This window comes from Cnephaeus nilssonii, assembly GCF_951640355.1.
Source record: "Cnephaeus nilssonii genome assembly, chromosome: 12".
Classification (NCBI taxonomy): Eukaryota; Metazoa; Chordata; class Mammalia; order Chiroptera; family Vespertilionidae; genus Cnephaeus; species Cnephaeus nilssonii.
Genome location: NC_137083.1, coordinates 25,628,902 through 25,651,952, shown reverse-complemented (window position 1 = coordinate 25,651,952; position 23,051 = coordinate 25,628,902). Strand labels below are relative to the sequence as shown.

At 38.7% G+C, this 23,051-nt stretch overlaps 1 protein-coding gene across 14 annotated transcripts in view; it reads left to right on the top strand.

Moving 5' to 3' along the window:
• Positions 1-23,051, top strand: part of PPP1R9A (protein phosphatase 1 regulatory subunit 9A) — a 235,822-nt gene that overhangs the window by 196,317 nt on the left and 16,454 nt on the right. For 5 of the 14 annotated variants that reach the window (XM_079785695.1, XM_079785682.1, XM_079785689.1 and 2 more), the window contains 4 exons: positions 8,990-9,147; positions 9,648-9,948; positions 18,217-18,304; positions 18,402-18,491. In XM_079785695.1, coding sequence (XP_079641821.1) covers positions 8,990-9,147; positions 9,648-9,948; positions 18,217-18,304; positions 18,402-18,491 — 637 coding nt within the window. The remainder of the gene's footprint in view (positions 1-8,989; positions 9,148-9,647; positions 9,949-18,216; positions 18,305-18,401; positions 18,492-23,051) is intronic. The other 9 variants (XM_079785683.1, XM_079785690.1, XM_079785692.1 and 6 more) reach the window with 4 other exon arrangements.

Genomic DNA, 23,051 nt, shown 5'->3' with positions numbered 1-23,051 from the left:
GGCCTGTTCAGTGTGCAACAAGGTATATGATTTGTAGGATGGCTGGGACCAAGGGTGAGGAAAATAATAAAGGGTTTGATATAAGACAGACAAGATACATTTTAAGAGATGAGAGGGAGTTTGAAGAAAAGAGAAAAACGAATAAAAATGGAATAATACTTTCCTGATTTGTAGACTTTATGTTAAAGGTGGAACCTTATGTTAATGCTGTGCCATAGGATATTCTTGGAGTAACTGTAGGCTTTCAATGCCTGAAGAAGAGTTTATACTTAATTCTGTAAGCATTATGACCCACTGACAGTATTGAGGCAAAACAGGAGCTGGGTCATGTGTTATCATTGTAGTCGAAGCATCTCTGATTTTTTTTTACAAGATACCGATTATTTACAAGATACCTGAAGACCTATGGAAAGACATTCAAGAAGACCTATATAAATCAGAAGAGGTAGGAAATTATAAAAAATGCCATTATGCCAAATTGATCTATACTAGTATATTCCACACAGGTTTGCTTAGAATTTAAATGGGGTCTTTATTATTATTATTATTTTAGAACTTGACAGGTTGTTTCTAAAACATATATGGAACAACACTTGGCCCAGAGTAGTCAAGATACTCCTGAAGTAATACATGCCAGGGCACTTGTTCTTTCAGATGCCAGGATTCACTGGAAAGGAATAATGATTGAGACTGAGGTGTAGTCTCAGCAATTGACAAGTAGACCAGTGCAACAGAGTAGAGTCCAGAAACAGACTGACCCACGTGTGCCAATCTGAGAATAATACAGAACTGACACCGCACATTAGTGGAGAAAGGGTAGACTAGCAAATGGTGCTAGGAAAAGTAACCATTCATATAGAGAAAAATGAAATTGGACCTGAGCTCACAGCTTTCATGAAATAGATTCCAAATGGATTAAAGATTCAAATATGAAAGGCTATATTTAAACCCTTTAGAAGAAAATGTAGGAGAATGTTTATATGGTTTCTTAAGATGCAGAATTCCAAATCATATGAAGAGTTTGATAAATTTGACCACAGTAATATTAAGAAAATCTAATCTTCAAAAGACATTATTAAGAACTTAGAAAGAGAAGCCAAAAATTGAGAGAAGATATTTGTAGCCCATATATTTAAGAGAAAAGGTTGCTATCCAGAATATACTTAAGAACTCAAATGAATAATAGAAAAACACAACTAAATGGACAAAAAGCATAAGCAGTCAGTTCTCAAAAGAGGAAACCCAAAGGTTGGTGAACACAAATATTCAATTTTATTAATAAAAATAAAGCTACTGGCAAAGGTAGTTTCATATGATTGCCAACATGTAGGCTACAACTAGAAATGGGGCCTAGAGGGCTTGAAAAATGCTAATATTATTTTGTAGGCTTGATAGTAAGTACATAAGCATCCTTTTTAAAAAAAAAATCCTTTTTCTGTGACTTACACATATGGTCAACATTTTTTACTACATAAAATATTTTTTAAACTATTGTTGAAAGTATTACATATGTTCCCTTTTTCCCACCATTGACCCCTGACTACATAAAATATTTTAAAATAGAAAAATGTAACGAGCATGATTAAAAGATAAGAATGAGGAAAACCACAAAAGATTTTTTTTTTGCTTCAAATATTAATTTAAGATTTAGTAAGAACAAAAAAAAAAAAGGCCAGCACTAGGCAGACATTTGCATCGCTGAAGTTCCTGAGGTCATTGGGCTCCTCCAAGGAATCGTTTTCTGCCGAGGCCAGACCAGGCCCTTGTCCTTTTGCCTTTCCCTGAGCCCATGGTGCCAGTGGTTCTTTTCAGATACCTGTGGCTATGAGGCCGGCCAGACCCCTACCACTGCATCTGATTTATTTCCTCATAGCATTGTTTTTAGCATTAGAACCCAGCATCCTATCTAATAAAAAACTAATATGCAAATTGACCATACCTCTGCTACATCCACAAGCCACGCCTACCAGCCAATCAGGAGCGAGTATGCAAATTAGCCCAACCAAGATGGCTGTGGACACAGAGCAAGCAGGAGCCTTGGGTTTCCCCAACAATGGAGGAAGCCAAACTTCCCGCACACCGTGGCCAGCCCTGGCCTCCACTCAAGGCTACAAAGTTTCAATTATAGAAGATAAATAAATCCCAGACACCAGGGCCTCCACTTGGGTCGCTGGGGGGCGTGGCCAGCCTGCAAACCACTACAGGCCCCTCACCAAGGCCGCCCATGCCCCAAGGGAACCCCCATCCTGATCCGGGACACCCTTCAGGGCAAACCAGCCAGCCTCCACCCATGCACCAGGCCTCTATCCTATCTAATAAAAGAGTAATATTCAAATTGACCATCACTCCAACACACAAGATGGCTGCCCCTATATGGTCAAAGATGGCTGCCCTCGTGTGGACACAAGATGGCTGCCACAAGATGGCTGGCAGGGGAGGGAAGTTGGGAGGGACCAGGCCTGCAAGGAAGGGCAGTTGGGGGTGATCAAGCCTGCAGGGGAGGGCAGTTAGGGGTGACCAGGCCGGCAGAGGAAGGAAATAGGGGGTGACTGGGCCTGCAGGGAAGGACACTTGAGGGGGACCCAGGCCTGCAGGGGAGAGCAGTTGGGGGGGACCAGGCCTGCAGGGGAGGGCAGTTAGGGGTGACTAGGCCTGCAGGGGAGGGCAGTTAGGGGTGACTAGGCCTGCAGGGGAGGGCAGTTAGGGGTGACCAGGCCTGAAGGGGAGGGCAGTTAGGGGCAAACAGGCTGGCAGGGGAGCAGTTAGGCATCAATCAGGCTGGCAGGGGAGTGGTTAGGGGGTGATCAGGCTGGCAGGCAGAAGTGGTTAGGGGCAATCAGGAAGGCAGGCAGGTGAGCAGTTGGGAGCCAGCAGTCCTGAATTGTGAGAGGGATGTCCGACTGCCCGTTTAGGCCCGATCCTGGTAGGCTTGGGTCTAAATGGGCAGTCGGACATCCCTCGAGGGGTCCCAGATTGGAGAGGGTGCAGGCTGGGCTGAGGGACACCCCCCACACCCCCCCCCCCCCCGTGAACGAATTTCGTGCACCGGGCCTCTAGTTTTAAAATAAAGTTCACGGCATGATTAAAGCCAGGCTACATTAAAGGCAAAGTCATTAAAAGGAAAGGGAGGGTGCTTACACTATACTAGGTGTACCAGTTAATAATGCGGATTTTTTTCAATAGATAGAGTTACACATATGTTGATATATATGTGATTTGATATATATGCTATTTTGTTTTATTGACAGCAAGCTTTAAAACTTCTTATGTCAAATTTGCTGAAGGTGTTAACATCATAGATATTTTTACGCTTAAAAAATGTCGAATTTCTTGCCAAAAAAAGAGCATTTGCAGGAAGTTTTAATTCATTATTTTGAAGAAAAGTGCTGCTGAAAGTTATTGTATACTTTGGGAAGCATATGGTGAACATACTCCATCTCAAGATACGTGTGAACCCTGGTTTAAAAGCTTTAAACATGATGATTTTGGTATGAAAGACAAAGAATGTCCAGGTCAACCGAAAAAGTTTAAAGACCAACAATTACAAGCATTATTGGATGAAGATGCGTGTCAAACTCAAAAACAACTTGCAGAAAGATTAAACGTTGCTCAGCAAACAATTTCTGATCATTTACAAGCAATGGGAAAGATTTTAAAGGAAGGAAAATGGGTGCCACATCAACTGAACGAAAGACAAATGGAAAACCGAAAAGTCATCAGTAAAAAGTCATCAGTAAAAATGCTTCAGCGGTACGAAAGAAAGTCTTTTTTGCATCGAATTGTGACTGGTGATAAAAAGTGGATGCACAAAATCATGGGTTCATCCAGGTCACCCATCAACAGCGACTGCAAGGCCAAATCGCTTCGGAAAGAAGACAATGCTCTGTGTTTGGTGGGATCAGGAAGGTGTGGTGTATTATGAGCTTCTAAAACCAGGTGAAACCATTAATACTGATTGCTACCGACAAGAAATAATCAATTTGAACCATGCTTTAATCGTGAAACGACCAGAATGTGCCAGAAGACACGGCAAAGTAATTTTGCTTCATGATAGTGCACCATCACACACTTCAAAACCAGTTAAAGACATGTTAAAAGATCTTGCCTGGGAAGTATTAACCCACCTGCCGTATTCACCAGACCTTGCTCCTTCAGATTACCACTTGTTCCAATCGACGGCACATGCACTTTCTGAGTAGCACTTCAAAATGTACGAAGAAGTGAAAAATTGAGTCTCTGAATGGTCTGCCTCAAAACAAGAAAAGTTCTATTGGGACGGTATCCACAAATTACCTGAAAGATGGGGGAAATGTGTAGCTAGCGACGGACATTACTTTGAATAAAGCACTTTTGATGTTTCTCTTGAAATTATTGTGTTTTCTTTGATTGCAAAATATGCATTATTAACCGGTATACTTGGTAATATCAGGAGTGTCTTATACAACAAACAGCGTTAGATTCAGAGCAATGAGGTGATTATTCCATGCCATACTACCGTTTAGTTCTAAATTGGGGTGGAGGAGAATTCTGGAGTAGATCCAAACTTTCTTTATTCTGAATTCAGATATAAGTTTTCAGTAAACTTGCACAATTTTCATTTTTTCCAGAACAAATTATTTTTAATAACTCTAAATCCCAGATAAATAATTTTGGCCATGAGATATTACTGAATCGTACTAATTAATGGGTGAACACTCCCAGTAAATCACTATGGAAAATTTTAATGAACAAACCAAATGAATGAGAAATCAATACTTACTGATTGTTTTCTGGCAAACCATTAAAGCCAAAATCTGTCCTCTCACTCAAAAAACAAACCACCTGAAGTGCCTGTCAAGTTTTGTGCAAGTTTTACATCTGTCTTTGTATAAGCCATAAAGACCCTTGTCTGCAACTTGCTTTACAGAATATACAACTTGCACTTAAGAATATCTTGCTAACCTTTTCATTGTCAGTGGATAAAGACATTTACTGAGTGATTATTATGTACCAGTCATTCTTCTAAGCATTTATGTATCTTTGTATGCCTTTAGTCCTCATAAAATGCAATTATTATTGTGATATGTTATTACCATGCCAATTTTGCAATTGAGGATTCTGAAGGACAGAGAGTTTAGGTCAATTACTCAATTTAGTGGCAGAGCCACTGTTCTGGGTCCTATGCAAGGAAGACTAACTCCAGGGCTACTCCCTAGGTAACTGTTTTGCACTGCCCCTGTGCAATACCTAAACCTGTCTCTGAATGCTGTGTATATGAACCCAAAGCCCCAGGGGCCCACCTTTTATGAATTTGCAGTAACTGATTGCAGATGACGTTCAAGTTTAAAAATGTCACCCCGTGTCTCATTATGCTCAGCATTTCCATTGATAATAGCACAAGCCAGGCAGCATGATGGTCTAGGTCTGACTGTTTTGAGGAGAATAACGCACGTAAGAATGCGGAGCAGACCCTATTGTCATGCTGCTCCATTCCCCTGCTTCCCCACCGCCGTCTGTGTCTGATCCGTGGGCAGCATTCCATTTACGTCAAAAATAACGTCAATCTGGTGAAAAAAACTGAATGACTCAGAGAATTACTTTAGGGAACTGATCTCTGTGAAATATGTTATATAGCATCCTAATTTCACAGAACATTTTTCATAACAGTTGCTAAAATCATATTCAAATGCATTAAATTGCTTTGGAGGATCCAATTCAAAGCCATAAGAAGACTATTCTTAAGATGCAGGTATTTTGAAGCCGAGTCCCACCCACTCAAAACTGCTCTATCATCAGCAACTTCATATCTTTTCTGTATCTCTCTCTCTCTCTCTCTGTTTATTGATTTACTTGAGTCCGCTCTTCTTTTGTATTTTAGTTGAATTTGAGTCTGAAAAAGGCTACTTCAGAGACTGGAGGGTCTGAAAGAAAGAATAGAGAAGAAAGGGGAAAGGAAAATGAAAATTCCCTCTAATTCTTATGGACAACAGAGCAAGGTGCTCTGGAGAGAAGCGGCAGAGGAGGAACCCAGAGCCTTGGCTTTATGAGAGCAACGGTGTGCTATTGATTACGATCTCTGTAGAGAATGAATGGCAGTGAGTGAGCATGGCCACCTGAGCCCTTACATTTAGTAGCACACAGCTTAAGTCATTAAGCCCGTCAGATTTCTCCTGCCACCTCACCATCCACAAAATTTTGACATAGTTTTTTTTTTTTTTTCAATGTAAGAATTTTATTTCTTGGGTAAATATAAAGCCAAATGAAATCCCTATATATATTTTTTTTTTCTTCTAGCACTATATACTTCTGGGAATTTGCAAAGTTAGCCCTGGACATGTATTTTTGTTTGAAACATAAAGTAAGACTGAAAGGAGGACTTGAAGAAGGCAGATTACCTGTGAAGTTTACTTTCAGGCTTGAGAGAGACCTTCTGGGAGGATAAGCTTCTGAAACTGAACTCTATGCAGACTCTTCCACAGACTGACTGTGCGTTACAGTTGGTAGAGAAGTTTCTAACCTCTGAGCCTTAGTTTTCCTGAGAAAGAAGGGTGGGCTAGAATCTTTCTGGTTCTTTTGAATTATAATATTCTGATAATTATATGACATGCTAGAGAAGATAGCTTATAGTGGTCGGACAGATCACTTCCAGTACCCAGAAGCATAAGTCCTATACACATTTCCTACTATTTCACTCATCTCCTCTAATACTCCTAAGGGGGTTGAGGGTGGTTACTTGTGGAATCTCCTGGGCAACATTCCTTCCAAGTTCCTTCTGGTGTGAGAGCTGTTGAAGTGAATGTTATCAGCTGCATTCCATTTTTACAGTTTTTGTACTTTAAAACTTTTTTTCTCAATTGGAATATAAATGACTGATTTGTAATCCATGAATCACTACTATAGAGTGGCCCCGAGTTCTTTGTTTTCAGACACTCAAAAGTTGTTTATTGGGTACCACGCTTTTGGCCACTTGGATCATGGATTTAAGGCACTGCTTTTCAGATTCCAGCTGGCTTCATCTTTGAAAGAGGTAGTTCCATGTGTGCCCTCCAGCGGGTTGAACCGAGTCAGTGCTAGCTGGTACTAAAGCAGATGCACCAAATCGCCATTTGGGGATTGACTGACACCAGGACCTGGCAAATTACCGAATAGTAATGGAGTCAGAAGTCCCAGAATAAATTCTCTATAGTCTAAACCCTGCTAATAAGTAGGTCTCCTGTTCCCTCGCTCTGTTGTTCAGTACCTAGTGATGGAGTTGAGTGCTATGCTGGGTCCACCACGGCCAGGAATCTATTGCAAGAGGAGCCATATTTACAAAAGTAGAATGAGCTTCCTCCTTAGGTCTTTTTGCCACCAAGTAGCCAAAGTTATTATTAAACCAACCAAAGAAGAAATCATTTTTCCTATAGTTTTCAATATCTTCCCTTTTTTTATGCTCTCTTAACACCTATGTGGAAGGTTAATGGTAACGTTCCTTATATAGCCTGTTGGAGAAGCGAATTTCCTAGAAGTGAATTTCCAGTCACACCAAATGTGATTTTACAGTGGAAAATACTGGACTCTGATGCCTTTAAAATCTTATTCTGTATCTTGTTCAACACTAACTAAATTGGAGAGTGGTAGCCTGGGAGTCCAAAAGCTAGAATGGTCATGGCAGCTTATCAGCTAGCTATGTAGATGACCTCACGTTACTCAAGTTCTCTGAGCTCAGGAGAGGGAAAACATACTTGGCTGCTTTGACCCTTGGAGCTGTTGTGAGGACACATGAGATGGTGTATGTGACAGGATTTCATGTCAAAGAACATAAAGTCCAAATATGAAACAGATAAGCATGTACGACAGTATATCTAGTGATATTATTATTGCTTTCATCTGTTTTGTGTTTCCACGTTTTATATGTAAACAAGAGCTTGTAAGGTTGATTCTCCCCAGTTATCAAAATTGATGAACTCTTAATGGGCAGCTGCAAGTTTAGATTTTATTGGAAGAAGGAAATTAAAGTGATAAAGGAGATTTTTTTTAATCTATTGACAAATAAAAACATAAAGAGACTACTAATTATAAAATATTTAGCTGTCCTTTATATAGAGCTGAATGGTTTGACTTTTCTGAATATTCACTTTTCTTTCAAATATGGGAAATGAGAAGTCAAAATCTTCTTTAAATATTGTCAGTCAACAGATGTATCTCCTAAGGAAAAATATGTTTGTTAGAATCACATGCCAATTGCTAACTTCCAAACATAAGGGAGGTACAACCTGAGGTGCTTACTCGTTTTTGGTTTTGTAACATAATATATTCAGAGTACAACTTTATCTTTACTGTGATAAGGAGTTTCCTGGGGTACTGCTACTGTAAGAAATTGTTTTATTCTATTAATATCAGTACTTATTTTTTGCAACTCCATTATTTGCTTTATTTTAATAATTTAAACCCAGAAGTACTTAATTATTAATTTCTTGAACAGCATGGTTTCATTTAATGACTGCCACTCTGAAAAGGTAAAAGGAAAAAGATAAAAGCCTATGAGTAAATTTTGCTAAAGAAAATTTACACTGATGCTCATCTTTTATTACCTGTGCTTGACCTGACACCTGACCTGCTTAGGTTTTTTTCCTTAGTTTCTAAGATCTCCCAACTTTGATAGACCTCCCCCCTTATATATTGTTCATCAAACACTCTAGCATGCATACACATAAATAAGGAAATGCAAATCAGTGCTTCTTATAATTAGGTTTTAGGAAGGTTTTATGGTCTTTGGATGTTAGATTTTTGTTGTTGCCTTGGTCACCTTTAGTGTCGGTTTTTCTCCCTAAGGCTTTGTACACTTCTCCTAGATCTCCCTTTTTTAAATGTATTTTTTGGTTACCTGTGGGATATTATACAGGCCATCATGGTTTCCTGCCTGGTGTTACTGATAACCCTAAGATTTTGTTATCAGTGTCTGTGGTCTCTTTATCAATCCTCTCCAAAGGTTTCTCTCCCTGATTATTTTGCAATGGTCTTTTCTTAGATTTGAATGAAGCAGTCCCAGAGACAGAGCGCCTGGATTCGAAAGCCCTGAAAACCCGAGCCCAGCTGTCCGTGAAGAACCGACGCCAGAGGCCCTCTAGGACCAGGCTCTATGATAGTGTCAGTTCAACAGACGGGGAGGACAGTCTAGAGCGAAAGGTGAGCGCCCTTGACCGTTTCCTGATTACAGTGTTGGGCTCTATCTTTATTCCTACAGTTTATTGATTTTTCTGCAACCAGATTCTATGGCCTCATTTGAAATAGCTGGAATAGTTCACATTTTTGTCTGCAAAATCTTTACTCAACTCAATACATTATTGTAATTCAAATTCTTTCTATACTCATTCAGTGAACTAACCAAGAGCATTATCTACATTGTCATATTTCATGATGGTGTTTTTGATATTCAGCAGTTGGTTCTACCTAGTAGGAAATAATGAATGTACAAATAATTGTTCCAATATGTCTTAGGTGTCTGTGTTAGTTACTATGGTAATATGGTGAGTCGTTGTGAACTATGGAGTCTCATTTGTAAACCAACAAATAAAATTGGTTTTCATGGGGATTCACCAAAAATAAGGTCGATCTGATTTCAAAGTAAGTATTACATGGAACTGATGCTCAGTGGCATAACCTCCTTTATAATCTTATATCGACAGCCTTCAAACAGTTTCTGTAACCACATGCATATTACCAAATCACTTCTGCCCAAGGGTTTGCGAACTTCTTCTCCAGAATCAGATTCTGGTGCTTCATCCCTCACTTCCGAGGCTGTCAGTGTGCCCTTCTCCAAGTCTGACCAGATAACTGAATCTCAAGGACCCCTGCACTCAGAAAGGGAGCCTTCCTCCTCTACTTGGGGAGACACTTCGCTCTCCTCTCCTTCAAAATCTGATCATGAAATGGAAGAATCTCCTTGCCATCATCAAGCCACCAGCAAGAAAATATCTCAAGAAAAAGGTACTGTTTATTTTTTTTCTTTCATTGTGTCTAATTAACACCTTGATTTCTGCAATATAAAAATAACCTTTTTCCTCATAATCCTAAGTTCTTTGTCTCCTCAGAGCTAATAATTAATATTGCTTTTTTTATGTTATGGGATAAGAGAACATTCCTCTTCCATTTATTTATGTTTATCTTTTCCTACCTAGTTAGTATTTTTATCTCTTCAACTCTCCACAAGTTTACTAATGAAGGATGTTATTCAGGAGGCCTTCTAGAGATTTTGTGGAATAGCAGCCAAGTTTCAATAAACACTAACATAGTCATATAGAAAAATATATATATTTATATATATGGATGAAAGTGATATAGGTATTAACCTATTAGTTTGGTTTTTATTTAGGAGAAATTTTCACAATAATGATTTATATTGCAAATGTGGTAGAAAGCTCTGATAAAGGTAATGCAGGGAGATTAGTGAATTAATTTTTATAAGAGGCTTCTAGAATTAACACCAGAATTTCAAAGCAGTGTCAGTACACTTTTGTCTTTTTAATAGTATGTTTTAATTTATAGAAGTAATGAATTCCTGTGTAAACAAGTTAAATGATGCATAGATGAAAAAAGAATAGGTTCATGCTCTTCCTGCCACATCTGACATGTTCCTTTGAAGTCATCAAGTATATTGGGTTATATAGTAACCCTTGAATGATGTGGACTAGGAGTGCTGACCCTCACACAGTTGAAAATCCACATATAACTTTTCACTTCCCAAAAACTTAGCTACATTTGTCCCTTGGTATCCATGAAGATTGGTTCCAGGATTCCCCACAGACACTCAAAGTTGTGAATGCTCAAATCTCTCATATAAAATAGTATAGAATAAGGAATACAGTTGGTCTTCCATATCCATAGATTCCCAACTGCAGATCAAAAATAATGTTTTTAATCCATGATTGGTTGAATCCACGGATGCAAAACCTGAAGATACAGAGGGCTGACTGTATATTTATTGAAAAAAAATGTGTGTATAGGAGGACCCATGCAGTTCAAACCCATGTTGTTCAAGAGTCAGCTGTATTATTTTTCACATCTGAAAAAAATGATATAAAATAAATATGTAAAAATCATTACCATGGTAAGTATAAGAGTGAAGTGTCTGCAACTTACTTTGAAATGCAATTAAAAATTAATGGATTAAAAAAATTAATGGATTAATAGATGAGTAGAGGGATGGTTATATGATAAGGAAAATGTAGCAAAATGGAAGTTATAGAAATTAGGGGGTGGACATATGTTTGTTCACTGTAAAATTCTTTTGTCATTTAAAAAAACTGAAAAGCAAGAAAGAAATCTCATTTCTCTCCATACTTAACTGGAGATTCAGAACAACAGACGTTTTGTGGAACTTGACAGGCTGATTCTAAATTTATAAGAAAGAAAAAGAGGCCAAAAGTACCTGAAACTCTTGAAGAAGACTGAAGTGGAGGGCCTTGCTTACCTGATACCTGGAATTATTTAATTCTGCATTTTGTTTATATAGAGATATATAAATAAACACAAAATAAAGAGCTTAGAAGCAGGTTTCATATACACATACATTTTATGACAGTTGCATGTGCAGATGTGTAGAGAAAGAATAGTTTTTAATAAATTGTTCTAGGAAAATTGGTTATCCATATTTTTAAAAAATTATAATATACATATACCATGTAAAAAATTCATTCAAGGAGGATTCAATACTTAATTAGATAATACAAAACTATAAAACTTTAAAAAGTATATAGGAGAACAAATAGGGAAGGTTTTCTTAAACAAGATGCAAAAAGCATAAACCATAAGGAAAAGATGGGTAAAGTAAAACTAGAAAGTTCTATTTCTCAAAAGACACAATAAAGAAGCCCTAAAACTTGAGAGAAGATATTTACTGCTCATGTAATTTACAAAGGATTAGTGTCCAGATTGTGTAAATAACTCCTATAAAGCCCTAAAAAAAAAAAAAAGACAAATAATCCAGGAGGAAAATGTGTAATGTCCTAAACAGGCACTTTATAGAAAATGAAAAAATGAAAATCAAATGCCTATAATATTTACAAAAAGCTGTTTAACCCCATTAGTAATCAGGAAAGTATGAAATACACCAAATGAGATACTATTTTATACCTACCAGATTGCCAAAAATATTATAATCTGATATTACCAAATGCTGTTGAATATGTGAGACAACCATAAATCAGATATTTGCTGGTGGAAGTGTAAATTGGCACAAGCTCTTTAGAAACCATTTGGCATTACCTAGTAAATTTGAAAATGTGCCTACCCAGCAAATCTTCACCTGTTTATATATCCAAAAGAAATCCTGCATTTGTCTACTAAGAATCATGTACAGGAATATCCATAGCAGTCCTGTTGTGTAATAGTAAAACCTGGGAACAACCAAAAACTGGTAATCACTAGAATAATCACCAGTAGAAAAGGTAAACGAATTGTAGTATATTTCTATAATGAACTGTGCAGGAGGGAAATTGAACAAACCACACTGAAACATTACAACAAGGTGAATCTCTAGAAAAAGACATTGAAAAGCAAATTACAGGTGAATACAGACTAATATATATGATTCTATTGATATAGAGCTAGACAAAGCTAGCAGATTACTTAAAGATACAAACATAATATTGAAGTTATGAATGGGTATGACAAAGCTAGTTACGTGGGGAGAAAGTCAGGGAGTAGAAATAGGGAAGTACATACGGGGACTTCATATGTATAAACTACAGTGGAGGTGGGATGACAAATGAAATGGAGGTTTGTTTTATTGTTTTTTCTTTAAACTCTGCAACCATCATATAAATAGTCTCCATTTCAGTATATAAAAAGCATAAAAGGACCACATATACAAAGTTAATCAATAGACTTTAATATACAAATAGCTTCAAGTAATTTTTTTAAAGCCAAAAATATGCTAAGGAAATAAACTGTCAATTCATTGAAGAGAAGATCTGCATTATGTCTAAAATATAAAAAGATGATGGAGAGATTGTCATGTAAATTAGATACCCATCAAAGTGCCAAAACCTTTCAAGAGTCTCACCAACCAGTGCCAGCAGTGATATGGGGCACACTCCTACATTGCAGCTATGATTGTAAATCACTGCATTTTTGAAAAGTCTATACTCATTTATCTTGTATCAGATCCAAAATTGTAAGCTTTCTACAAATATGTGGTGAACATAGAAATACAGTTGATTGTGGGAGCTCACTCTGTTTTGTAACTCTTGATAAGCATCATAGCTTTACTTCTGATATTTTTCCTGGTTTCCCTTCCTGAGCTTGTCAGTTGCTGGAATTATCTTCCATAGACTGGTCCTAAGCACAGCTCTTCTAGAAGTTTTGAGATATAAATTAAATACTTAGGGAGGACAAAATGCTAGTGGAAGCAAGAGAAAATATGTCCAGCCCACTAATTCATCAAAAGTGGCTGTCAAGTTGTTGAAGGACTTGCACTGTAATTTGGCCTACTTCCAAAAAAATGAAAACCTTCAAAAACTCTCATCAAGTCAGTGTTTTGAGAGCCAAGACTCTAGGCCTTAGTATTCTAAGTCTGGAAACTCAATAATGCATCCAGATTTAATCAAGTTCAGAGGGACTGATTCATGCTGTTCAACTTAGAAAGAACCAGAATGCTAACTTTTTATTTACTTTGGGAGGTATAACTGATATAATAACCAACATCATTCATATGTTTTGTACTCTCCTGGTTGTTAGATTCATAAATCAGGATGAGCAAAAAATTAAAGTTACCTGGATGTATGTGTGGAATATGCTCATTAGACTGGCTGACTGATGAATGCTTATTTCACTGCAGCATCACCAATCCTATAGCTCTTTCATGTCCCTCAGGGACTCTGTCTACCTAGTTCCCAAGATGGACCTCAGTATCATTAAAACATTAGGGAAATCACATGCTTCCAATTTTATGACATTTCAAGCTCCAATACAGTATAGATTCACAGAGTAGGATCTAGCTTTGTTGTTCTCAAAACCCAACTTGGAGAATAGCATTGTGGAAAATCCTGGAGTTCCTTGCTCTATGAGACTAATTCACTATGCAGACCTAGGCAGCACAAAGGTGAAGTATGGTTAACTTGATTTCCCTCTGTGTGTTTATATACGTGGTTCTTACAAGTCATTGGCTCATCAATAAATGAACTAGAATGGGGTTTAGCAGTACTCACAAGTACAAACTAGTCTTCACGTTTACATTCTTACCTACCATTCTAGGAAATGTCTAGTCCTTCTTCAGAGCCCAGCTTAAATCTCACCTCCTTTCATGGATCCCTTTCCATTCCCAGGCGGAGGGAATTATTCTCTCCTCTATGATCCCATAGAAATTTTCAGTTACTTCTGCTTCTATCCCTTTGTGTATGATAAGTGATCTAGTTGTCAAGTATGAGCCAAAGTTTTCTCATTCATCATGTTCTTCTTTGTATTCTTTGTCCCCCAAAAGAGTAAGGCATATAATTGATGCATGCTAAGTGTATTGGATGAATTAAGTATGTCTCTGCAGAAAACCAATGCAGCTCTTCTAGAACAGAGGTCATCACACCAAATCCAGCCTCCACCTGCCCTTATAAAGTCTTCTGGGTATCACACTCAGTTTGGTACTCTCTGCTTTCATGCCACAAGAGCAGAATTGAGTAGTTGTCACAGAGACAAGAGCCCACAAATCTAATTTTTTTTTACAGAGAGAGCTTGCTGACCCCTGGTCTAGACATAAATTTCCTTCTACTGAACATTGTCAGATAAACTCTGAAAGTGTCTTAGTCATTGGTTACCCTTTATCTAGATTTTTAAAACAGTAATATACCACTGCTTTTGGTCTGTCAATTTACTACAAAGTTAATGATTAAGTTATAGCTATATTGGATTGCAATCCTGAAAATAACTCGGTGGTGTGATTGAACACCTAATTGAAGTGAAAGATTTCTAACTCGAGTCAATACTGCATTCACAAGTCATCATTTTGTTATTATATTTGTGGGATCTTAGTTGAAACTAAGATAAAAAAAAAGTCCCATTGTAACTGGCTAAATGATAAACGTTTAGCCCTATTTGAGTTAAAATTAGAGGAAGTAAAAGACTATTTCTAGAGATTTATAAAACAAGTTATATGATAATAGGAGGCATGAATATATTGTCCTCATGCCTATTCTTTGAGTAACCTAATACTGAACTGCTGGTCTCTAGACTTATATAGCAATAGACCTTTATTCAGACAAGGTTAAGTAGAGTAAATTAAACACTATCAGTTTTCTACTGGTGATATCTAGAGATTACTATTCTAATTTTACATGTGACTATTAGCACATTGCCTGACACAGAACATGCCTTCAGAAATATTTGTTGAATTAATGTCCTGGCAAGTAGAATATTTACAGGATTTATTTACTATTAATATATTACATTAGGCCTTCATATATAATATTATATTAATATATAATAATATATATTAAATTGTATCATTGCTCAGAAGAGGGCAAGATTATATCCAACTGAGGTTGGCAAATAGGACGTTAAAAAGATCATACAGTTAGAGTAACGACTGAAGAACTAAAAAGGCAGGAAGGATAGGTAAGGAAGGCATGTCAAGCAGGGAGAGATGGCATTGCCAGAGATAGGCACAAGTAAGCTGAGTTTAAAGGAATGGGGCTGCCCCAGCCTGCCTGAAGCAGTTTGTTTATGTGTGCTAAGAGTGGTTGCACATAAAATTGAACCGTAGTCTGAGTCCACAGTTGTAGACTTTAAATACCTTAGGTACCTTGCCTTACTAGGAAACCACAAGATGTTTGAGCAGAGGAATAAGAATGAAATACACTAGGTATGGGAAAGATGAGTTAGGAGAGACTCTGAGGGGATCTCTTCTAAGGAGGAGCAGTGAAGATGCAAGAGCCTTTGATACAGACGTTGACTAGATATAGGGGGAAGGAAGTGAGGAGGTCAAAACTGATCACAGGCTTCTAGCCTCAGAAAATATGGTCTTGTCTTTAATAGAAAATAGGAAATCAGAAATATTATGGGGGAAAGATGATCAACTCATTTTGTAATAGAGGAGGTTGTACACTCAGGAGAGGAGCCAGGCCTCGGAGGTAATCAAGAGTCTTTTGCCCTGAGGTGGAGGAGAATGAAGCCCATAAAAGCCTTAGTATTTAGCTGTCAGGAGTTCTTTCAGTGCCTTTGGAAATGAGGACCAGGTCAGCAGACTTCTAATTGCTCATGAAGGTAGTATTGGAGAGATTTCAAAAAGCCTACTAGAATTTTACATACAGCTAAATTAACAAACAAAAAGGTAACATTTCTATTTTCCCCCTGAAATCATAACGATCCAATGTTGGTTTTTATGTAGACTAGAAGTTCTGATGTCCATTAAAAGGTACTTGATTGATTTAAAATGGGAAAGTGCATTGTTACTTAATTTTGCCTCTTCAGTTTTTTGAAGGCATTCACGAAAGTGTTCCGTGGAACACACTTTGGCAAATGTGTGAGATAATGATGTGAGGTTGCCTAGCAGCAGGCTCTGTGATAGGTACAATCGGGCTTTTAGTCCCAAGAGGTCCAATAACTGCAACTCTTAATAGGTCACAAAGTGCATCCAAGTACATTGTCTCATCTGGTCCTCTCACCACTCGTTAAAACATCTCCCATCTCAGCTACCTCTAATTCAGAAAATAATCAGGCAGTCTTCTTTTTAACTTTGCACAGTCCTAGCCATTAAGAGTTACTTTAAGATTGATCTGGAAGGATCCAACACTTTCTTTTCTCTGGCTTAGGAGAATTGAAATTCTGCTTCTTTTTTTTTTAAATGTCCATTAGCAAAACCACCTCAGAAGGTATCTGTGCTATGTCCATGGATTTTCTTTGTGTCTGTGTCACATCTGTGGCTGATTAATTCAGTTACCCAAAGAGTAATGATGCAAATACTCATAATAAATATTTCAGATTAGAAGTGGATTTGGACATGGATATATTTCTGACTCTTGTATTTTATTACTTTCATTTCAAGGAATTATTGTAATCTAAGTGTCATTGACTAAAAATATGAAAAGTTCATTGAGAAGAACCCTTAGAGTGTTTGTTAATATCCTGTGCTTCTTTAGAGCTTCGAACATAGACTCCTAAATGAGAACTGTGTGTTTTGTAAGGATGCATGTTAAGAAATTTCTCCTGAAATAAAATAATCCTTCATGGTTAATTGAACACTTTCTTAGGAGGACTATTCTCTCTGTACTCCATGCCAGGAAGTTGCTGGAAGTTTTTTAATTTTAAAGAGATAGAGATAGACAACAATAATTAGGGAGGAATAGTTTCACACTCTAATATGCATTGATATTAAAACACCCCTTGCTAATCATCTCAGATAACTGGATATGCTGAAAGATAACACCAAACAGCATCCTTTGCTAAATGGTTCCAGGTGGAGCCTTAGGAGTTTTCCACCTTGTCCAAAGTGGAATAAGTTGCACCAGTAGACTCTATCTCCTACATTTAATATTGAACTCCATTCGCAGAGTCTGTCTCCACTGCTTGGTTTTTGGCTTTATTTCGAGTGTGCCCATCCCCAGCAGCTGCTGCCATTCGGAGTGCCAGCTTAACTCAGGGGGCAGAGATCATTCAGCTCCAGACACTGAGGAGCATTTGGCATCTTCGCCATCACAGGAGGCCAGCCAAGTTATGCTCCAACCCAACTTCAAAGAGAGACCTTTCAGAGATATCAATGTCTTAGAGCTGAGTCCCTGCTTAAGAAAGTCTTCCCCGGGTTCTGCCTTCCTCTGTCCCCAGACTGGCCACAGGCCATTAGACCGGAAGGGAAAGCTATGCCTATCACTTTCTCCCTTAATCTCTCTGACTCTCAGGGGTGGCTTTCTGCACTGGACCTGAGAGAGAAGAGGACTCGATAGAACAAAAGGAAAGTTATGTTGGTCGCTGCTGTTAATGTAAGGGGTAACTTGAGAGTGTTTATTCCTCCTTATTTTGTTCATTTCAATATTTTTGAAGCTAAAGCTCTTTGTGATGTGTATCGGGCCTTGATCCATTAGGACATCTTCTAGCTTAACCGAATGTTCCTCAGCATAGCTAGGTTTCTTATATCTTTTTTAAAAAAGGCATCCATTATTTTCTTTTACAGTTAGAAATTGAGTCAGATCTCTTCAGAGATGCACTTACTTTTGACTCATAGCTTTACAAATAATAATAACTGGTCTTTCTTTACGTATGTATATATTCTAGACGGTGCCAAAGGTCCCAAATCACTAAGGGCGTCCAGTTCATTGGTGGTGCAAGGAGGGAAAATTAAGCGGAAGTTTGTGGATCTGGGGTAAGCACTTCATGATGTGAAAGGCAAGCCCTCTGTAAAAGAAGGATTAAAGGAGAACATGGCCGCTTTCCCTTTCTGAATGTGTCTGCCTTTATAGGGCACCGTTGCGAAGGAACTCCAACAAGGGAAAGAAATGGAAAGAAAAAGAAAAAGAAGCCAGTAGGTTTTCTCCGAGTAGCAGGTACGGGTGAGTGATTGAGGACACAGATTCATCTCTATAGCTAAACTCCCTGGCCCCCTTCCATTGTTCACCAAAATCAGTGGTCAGGATCTTCAATGTACCTATAGTGAGATGAAAGAAAAATTTCATAATTTATATGTCTTACTCCAACTAAAGCCTACACTGGGCCTTGGGATATCCATTGCCTTAATTGCAGAATTTTCACCAAATATTTAAGCACAGCATAAGGATGCCTATGTGGTATTAAGTACCTATTGGCTTTCAAGACTGTTCAATTCCCACGCATGTAAGAACGATGACCGTCTCCTGCTGGACTCAGCTATTCGTTGGTAGCCCCTGTCAACTAGGCATACTGCGCCATAAAGACTTTCCTTTAGAGAAGTGGGCTTTACGTAGCATGTTTTCAAGTTTTCCCAGTTTCCTTCTGCGATAACTTCATTTAAACTCAGCTTTGTAGAGGGAGATAGTAAAGCATAGAGCTCTGAAGTTCGACTGCCTGGGTTTGAATCAGAGCTCTCACCTTTTAAATCTTGGACAAGTTATTTAGCCTCTGTGTCTCCATTTTCCCATATGTGAATGAGGGTTATAACAGTACCTACCTTATAACATTAGTGTAAGGGTTAAATGAGTTTTCATGTAAAACCTTTAAAATGCTACCTGGCACATAGAAGGTATTATAAAAATAATAATAAAGATAACAATTTGCTGCTATTATTATTGTTTGCAAGTTACAGAGAAGTTTCACATTTATCATTTGATCCTTACAATAAGATCTGGAGAGCTGATAATAACACCATACTTTACTGATGAAGAACTTTACCTCTGTATAATTGAATTGATTACCCCAGGACTGTGCAATAGGCAATTGATGTCAATTAGCTGGGGCTTGTGTCTCCTGTCTAGATGTCTTTCCAATAATTCCTATCATCTTCAAGTACTTACGCATCTAATGGTTGGTTTTTTAAAAATTACAGTTTATATTCAATATTATTTTATATTAGTTTCAGGTATACAGCATAGTGGTTAGACAATCAGATATTTTCAAAGTGGCCCCCTCGATATTTCAAGTGCCCACCTGGGACCATACTTAGTTATTACAATATTGACTATGTTCCACATACTGTACTTTCATCCCCATGGCTATTCTGTAACTACTAATTTGTACTTCTCAGTCCCTTCACCTTTTTCACCCAGCCCCACAAGTCTGACAACTGTCATTCTGTTCAGTGTCTATGAGTCTGTTTCTATTTTGTTTGTTCTTTTACTATGCTCCTTAGATTCCACATATAAGTGAAATCATATGGTATTTGTCTTTCTCTGACTGACTTATATTTCTTTATGAAATTTGGGAATCATCTCAAAAGCATACAGTAAGAAAGATACAGGCAAAATGCTAAGAATAAAATACTGTGAAATCATTTGGGGACCATTTACCCATTGCATAGGTTGTCCTCTGCTGTTTCCTTGTTTTCTTTTTCTTTTTACTGGTATACCATGTGGTGAGAAGTTATACCTTCTCCCTGGGATTATAGAAGAATTGGGAGGGGGATGACAAAAGAGAGTTCCAAATTAATTATTTTTGTTGGTTGGGTTTCCTTTATGATGTAAAATGGAGAAAGGGTAGAAAGTTTTGTTTGTTTGGAGGACAACAATCTCAGTTAAAATAAGACCATAATGCAACTCAAAAGAGATTTAACTTTGTGTGATTTTGGAGTGAGAAATATAAAAGTCTATTTTGTGCCTTAAAGTTAAGAGTAGAAAACTATCAAATATACTTAGAGGAAATAAAAGAAACAAGTAATGAACCTGTTTAAGGGAGAGAAGCTCGGACACCTCTGAGTTTCTCCCTTTCTTCTCTGGGCCTCTGAGGCAGTCACTCCCTCTCACTTTTGAGGCTAAAAGGGGCAGAACCACAGGCATTCAGCAGGCATGAAAGGTTCTACTGAATGTCATGGCAGTAGCCAGAGTATTACCACTTTGTATAAATTCCAGATGAAAAGCAAGCACATCTGGATTCTGTTGGTGAGTGCTCATCTTACTCTAGGCCAGTGGTCGGCAAACTCATTAGTCAACAGAGCCAAATATCAACAGTACAACGATTGAAATTTCTTTGGAGATCCAAATTTTTAAAACTTAAACTTCTTCTAATGCCACTTCTTCAAAATAGACTTGCCCAGGCCGTGGTATTTTGTGGAAGAGCCACACTCAAGGGGCCAAAGAGCCGCATGTGGCTCGCGAGCCGCAGTTTGCCGACCATGGCTCTAGGCAAAACCTTGGGTGGCTGATGGCAGACTGTCATGTGCACACTGCCTCATCACAGCTAACGCCAGCTTTTGAACCAGCCAGACTTCCCCCTTGGCTGCCTGGCCAGCTCTGCAGCTTTAAAACACTAGCTCTGGTGTGTCTGCTTCAGTCATCACAGGTGGTTCCACGTGTGCCAACGCTATAGAGTAGTTTTAAATTAGGATCATCATTTTCAAATTATTTGTAATTATAGTAGAATTCTGACAGAACTGAAAGGAATTCATGTAATGGAAATAGTAGAATAGGGAAGAAGAGACTTTTTCTGTTTCAGAAAGGTAATTTTTTGAGCTATCACAGTAATTTGGTTAACACTAATCAAATCCAATGACAGCCTTTGTTCTTCTAAATAGATTGATAATGGGTCCGGAACCTTACAAAACATACTCCAGAAAGGACAATTACTGCCAGGTGGGAGCTTAGTGCAGCTGAGCTGGCTTCCTGGGTCCCTGGAGGTAGGTGGGTGATGAGGACCATTAGCCACAAGGTCGCACAGCAGCTGCGGGGAACTGGGAATAAATGCATCACCCCAGTGAGGCGTTCTCAGAAAGAGCAGTCTAATTCATGGATCGAGTTTGGAATATCTCCTAGGTGTTTCTTTCAGTTCTCATAAGGTCATTCTGAGGCCATTAGACATTATCTAAGTTACTAGAGGTCCGTTGCACGAAGAGATTCGTGCAATAGGCCTTCCTTCCCTTGGCTTCCAGCACCGGTTTTCCTCCGGCACCCAGGACCCAGGCCTTCGCTCTGGCTGGAGTCTGCCGCCTTCGTCTTCGCTGCAGATTCCGGCCAGAGTCTGCAGTCTTAGTCTTCGCTGTGGCCAGAGTGCCACTCGTATAGATACACCCCCCGCCCTCCCTCTCATAGCAGGTGTCCTACCCCGCCCAGCCACTCCGCGCCTGGAGCAGCTGGGCAGCCGCCATCTTTGGCCTTCTGATTTGCATATTCCCTCCTGATTGGCTGGTGGGCATAGCAGAGTGATGGTTAATTTGAATGTTTCTCTTTTATTAGTGTAGATAATCTGAGGCTATTAGACATTAAAAAGTCAAGATATTTGCTAAAACCAATTTGGTCTTGGTTTTAGTTTTTTTCTTCCCTAAGAGTAAAAAATTCACTTTATTGTATTCCTTGTGGAGACTTAGTGACTCAAACATATGGCCCACATGAAACAAATAGATGAGGTTAAAATAATCCTATATAATTAAAGGCTAATATGAAAATCGACCGGTCGCTATGATGCGCACTGACCACCAGGAGGCAGACACTCAATGCAGGAGCTGCCCCCTGGTGGTCAGTGCGTTCCCACAGGGGGAACATGGCTGGTGAGTGCAGGAGCAGTGGCAGGAGTCTCTCCCGCCTTCGTGGCAGCGCTAATGATGTCTGACTGCCGTTTTAGGCCTGCTCCCTGTGGGCTTAAGCTGTCACTCAAACATCCCCTAAGGGCTCCCGGACTGCAAGAGGGTGCAGGCCGGGCTGAGAGACACCCCCCTGAGTGCACGAATTTCATGCACCGAGCCTCTAGTAATAAATAAGCAGACAAATCCTACAAAGAAATATGGTTTGGTTTTATCCTTTTCAAGTATGTGCTCAGTAAACATTCTGATTTAAACAGGTAACATAGCAGAGAACAAACGCAGGAAACATTTAGTTGTCAGAGCTTCCTCTTCCCCTAAAGCAGCGGTCGCCAACCTTTGGAGCTGGTGGGAGGACCTCCCAGTTTAGTCCCTGAATGGAAAGCCCTGTGAGCAGATCTGTGTGTCTCAAGGCAAGGCTAGAGGGCGGCACATAGGAAAATGACAGGGAAGGGAGAGGGCACTTCTCTGGGGAAGTGAGTCTTCATTTATCTGAAGTGTGAACAATGGAAAAAAATACACTACTGAGTATTCAAGTATTCACCGAAGTATTCATCCTGATTCTGCTATAGGTAAGTCTGAATTCCTTGGACCTTGGTTTCCTTCCAAAAAGAAGTGAGGCGGACTAGAAGAACCTGGTCCCCAACCTACCATCCATCTCCATCTGCATTATCCAATATGGTAGCCTCAGGTCAGATGTGGCCATTGAGCACTTGAAATGTGGCTAGTCTATATTGAGATGTGTTATCAGAGAAAATGCGTGCTAGATTTCAAAGACTTAGTATAAAAAAAAAGGATTTTAAATATCTTAATAATTTTATACTAATTAAATGTTGAAATAATACTTTGAATATTTGGGGTTAAATAACACATATTATAAAAATAATTTTAAATAGGGGATGGGAAAAATAAT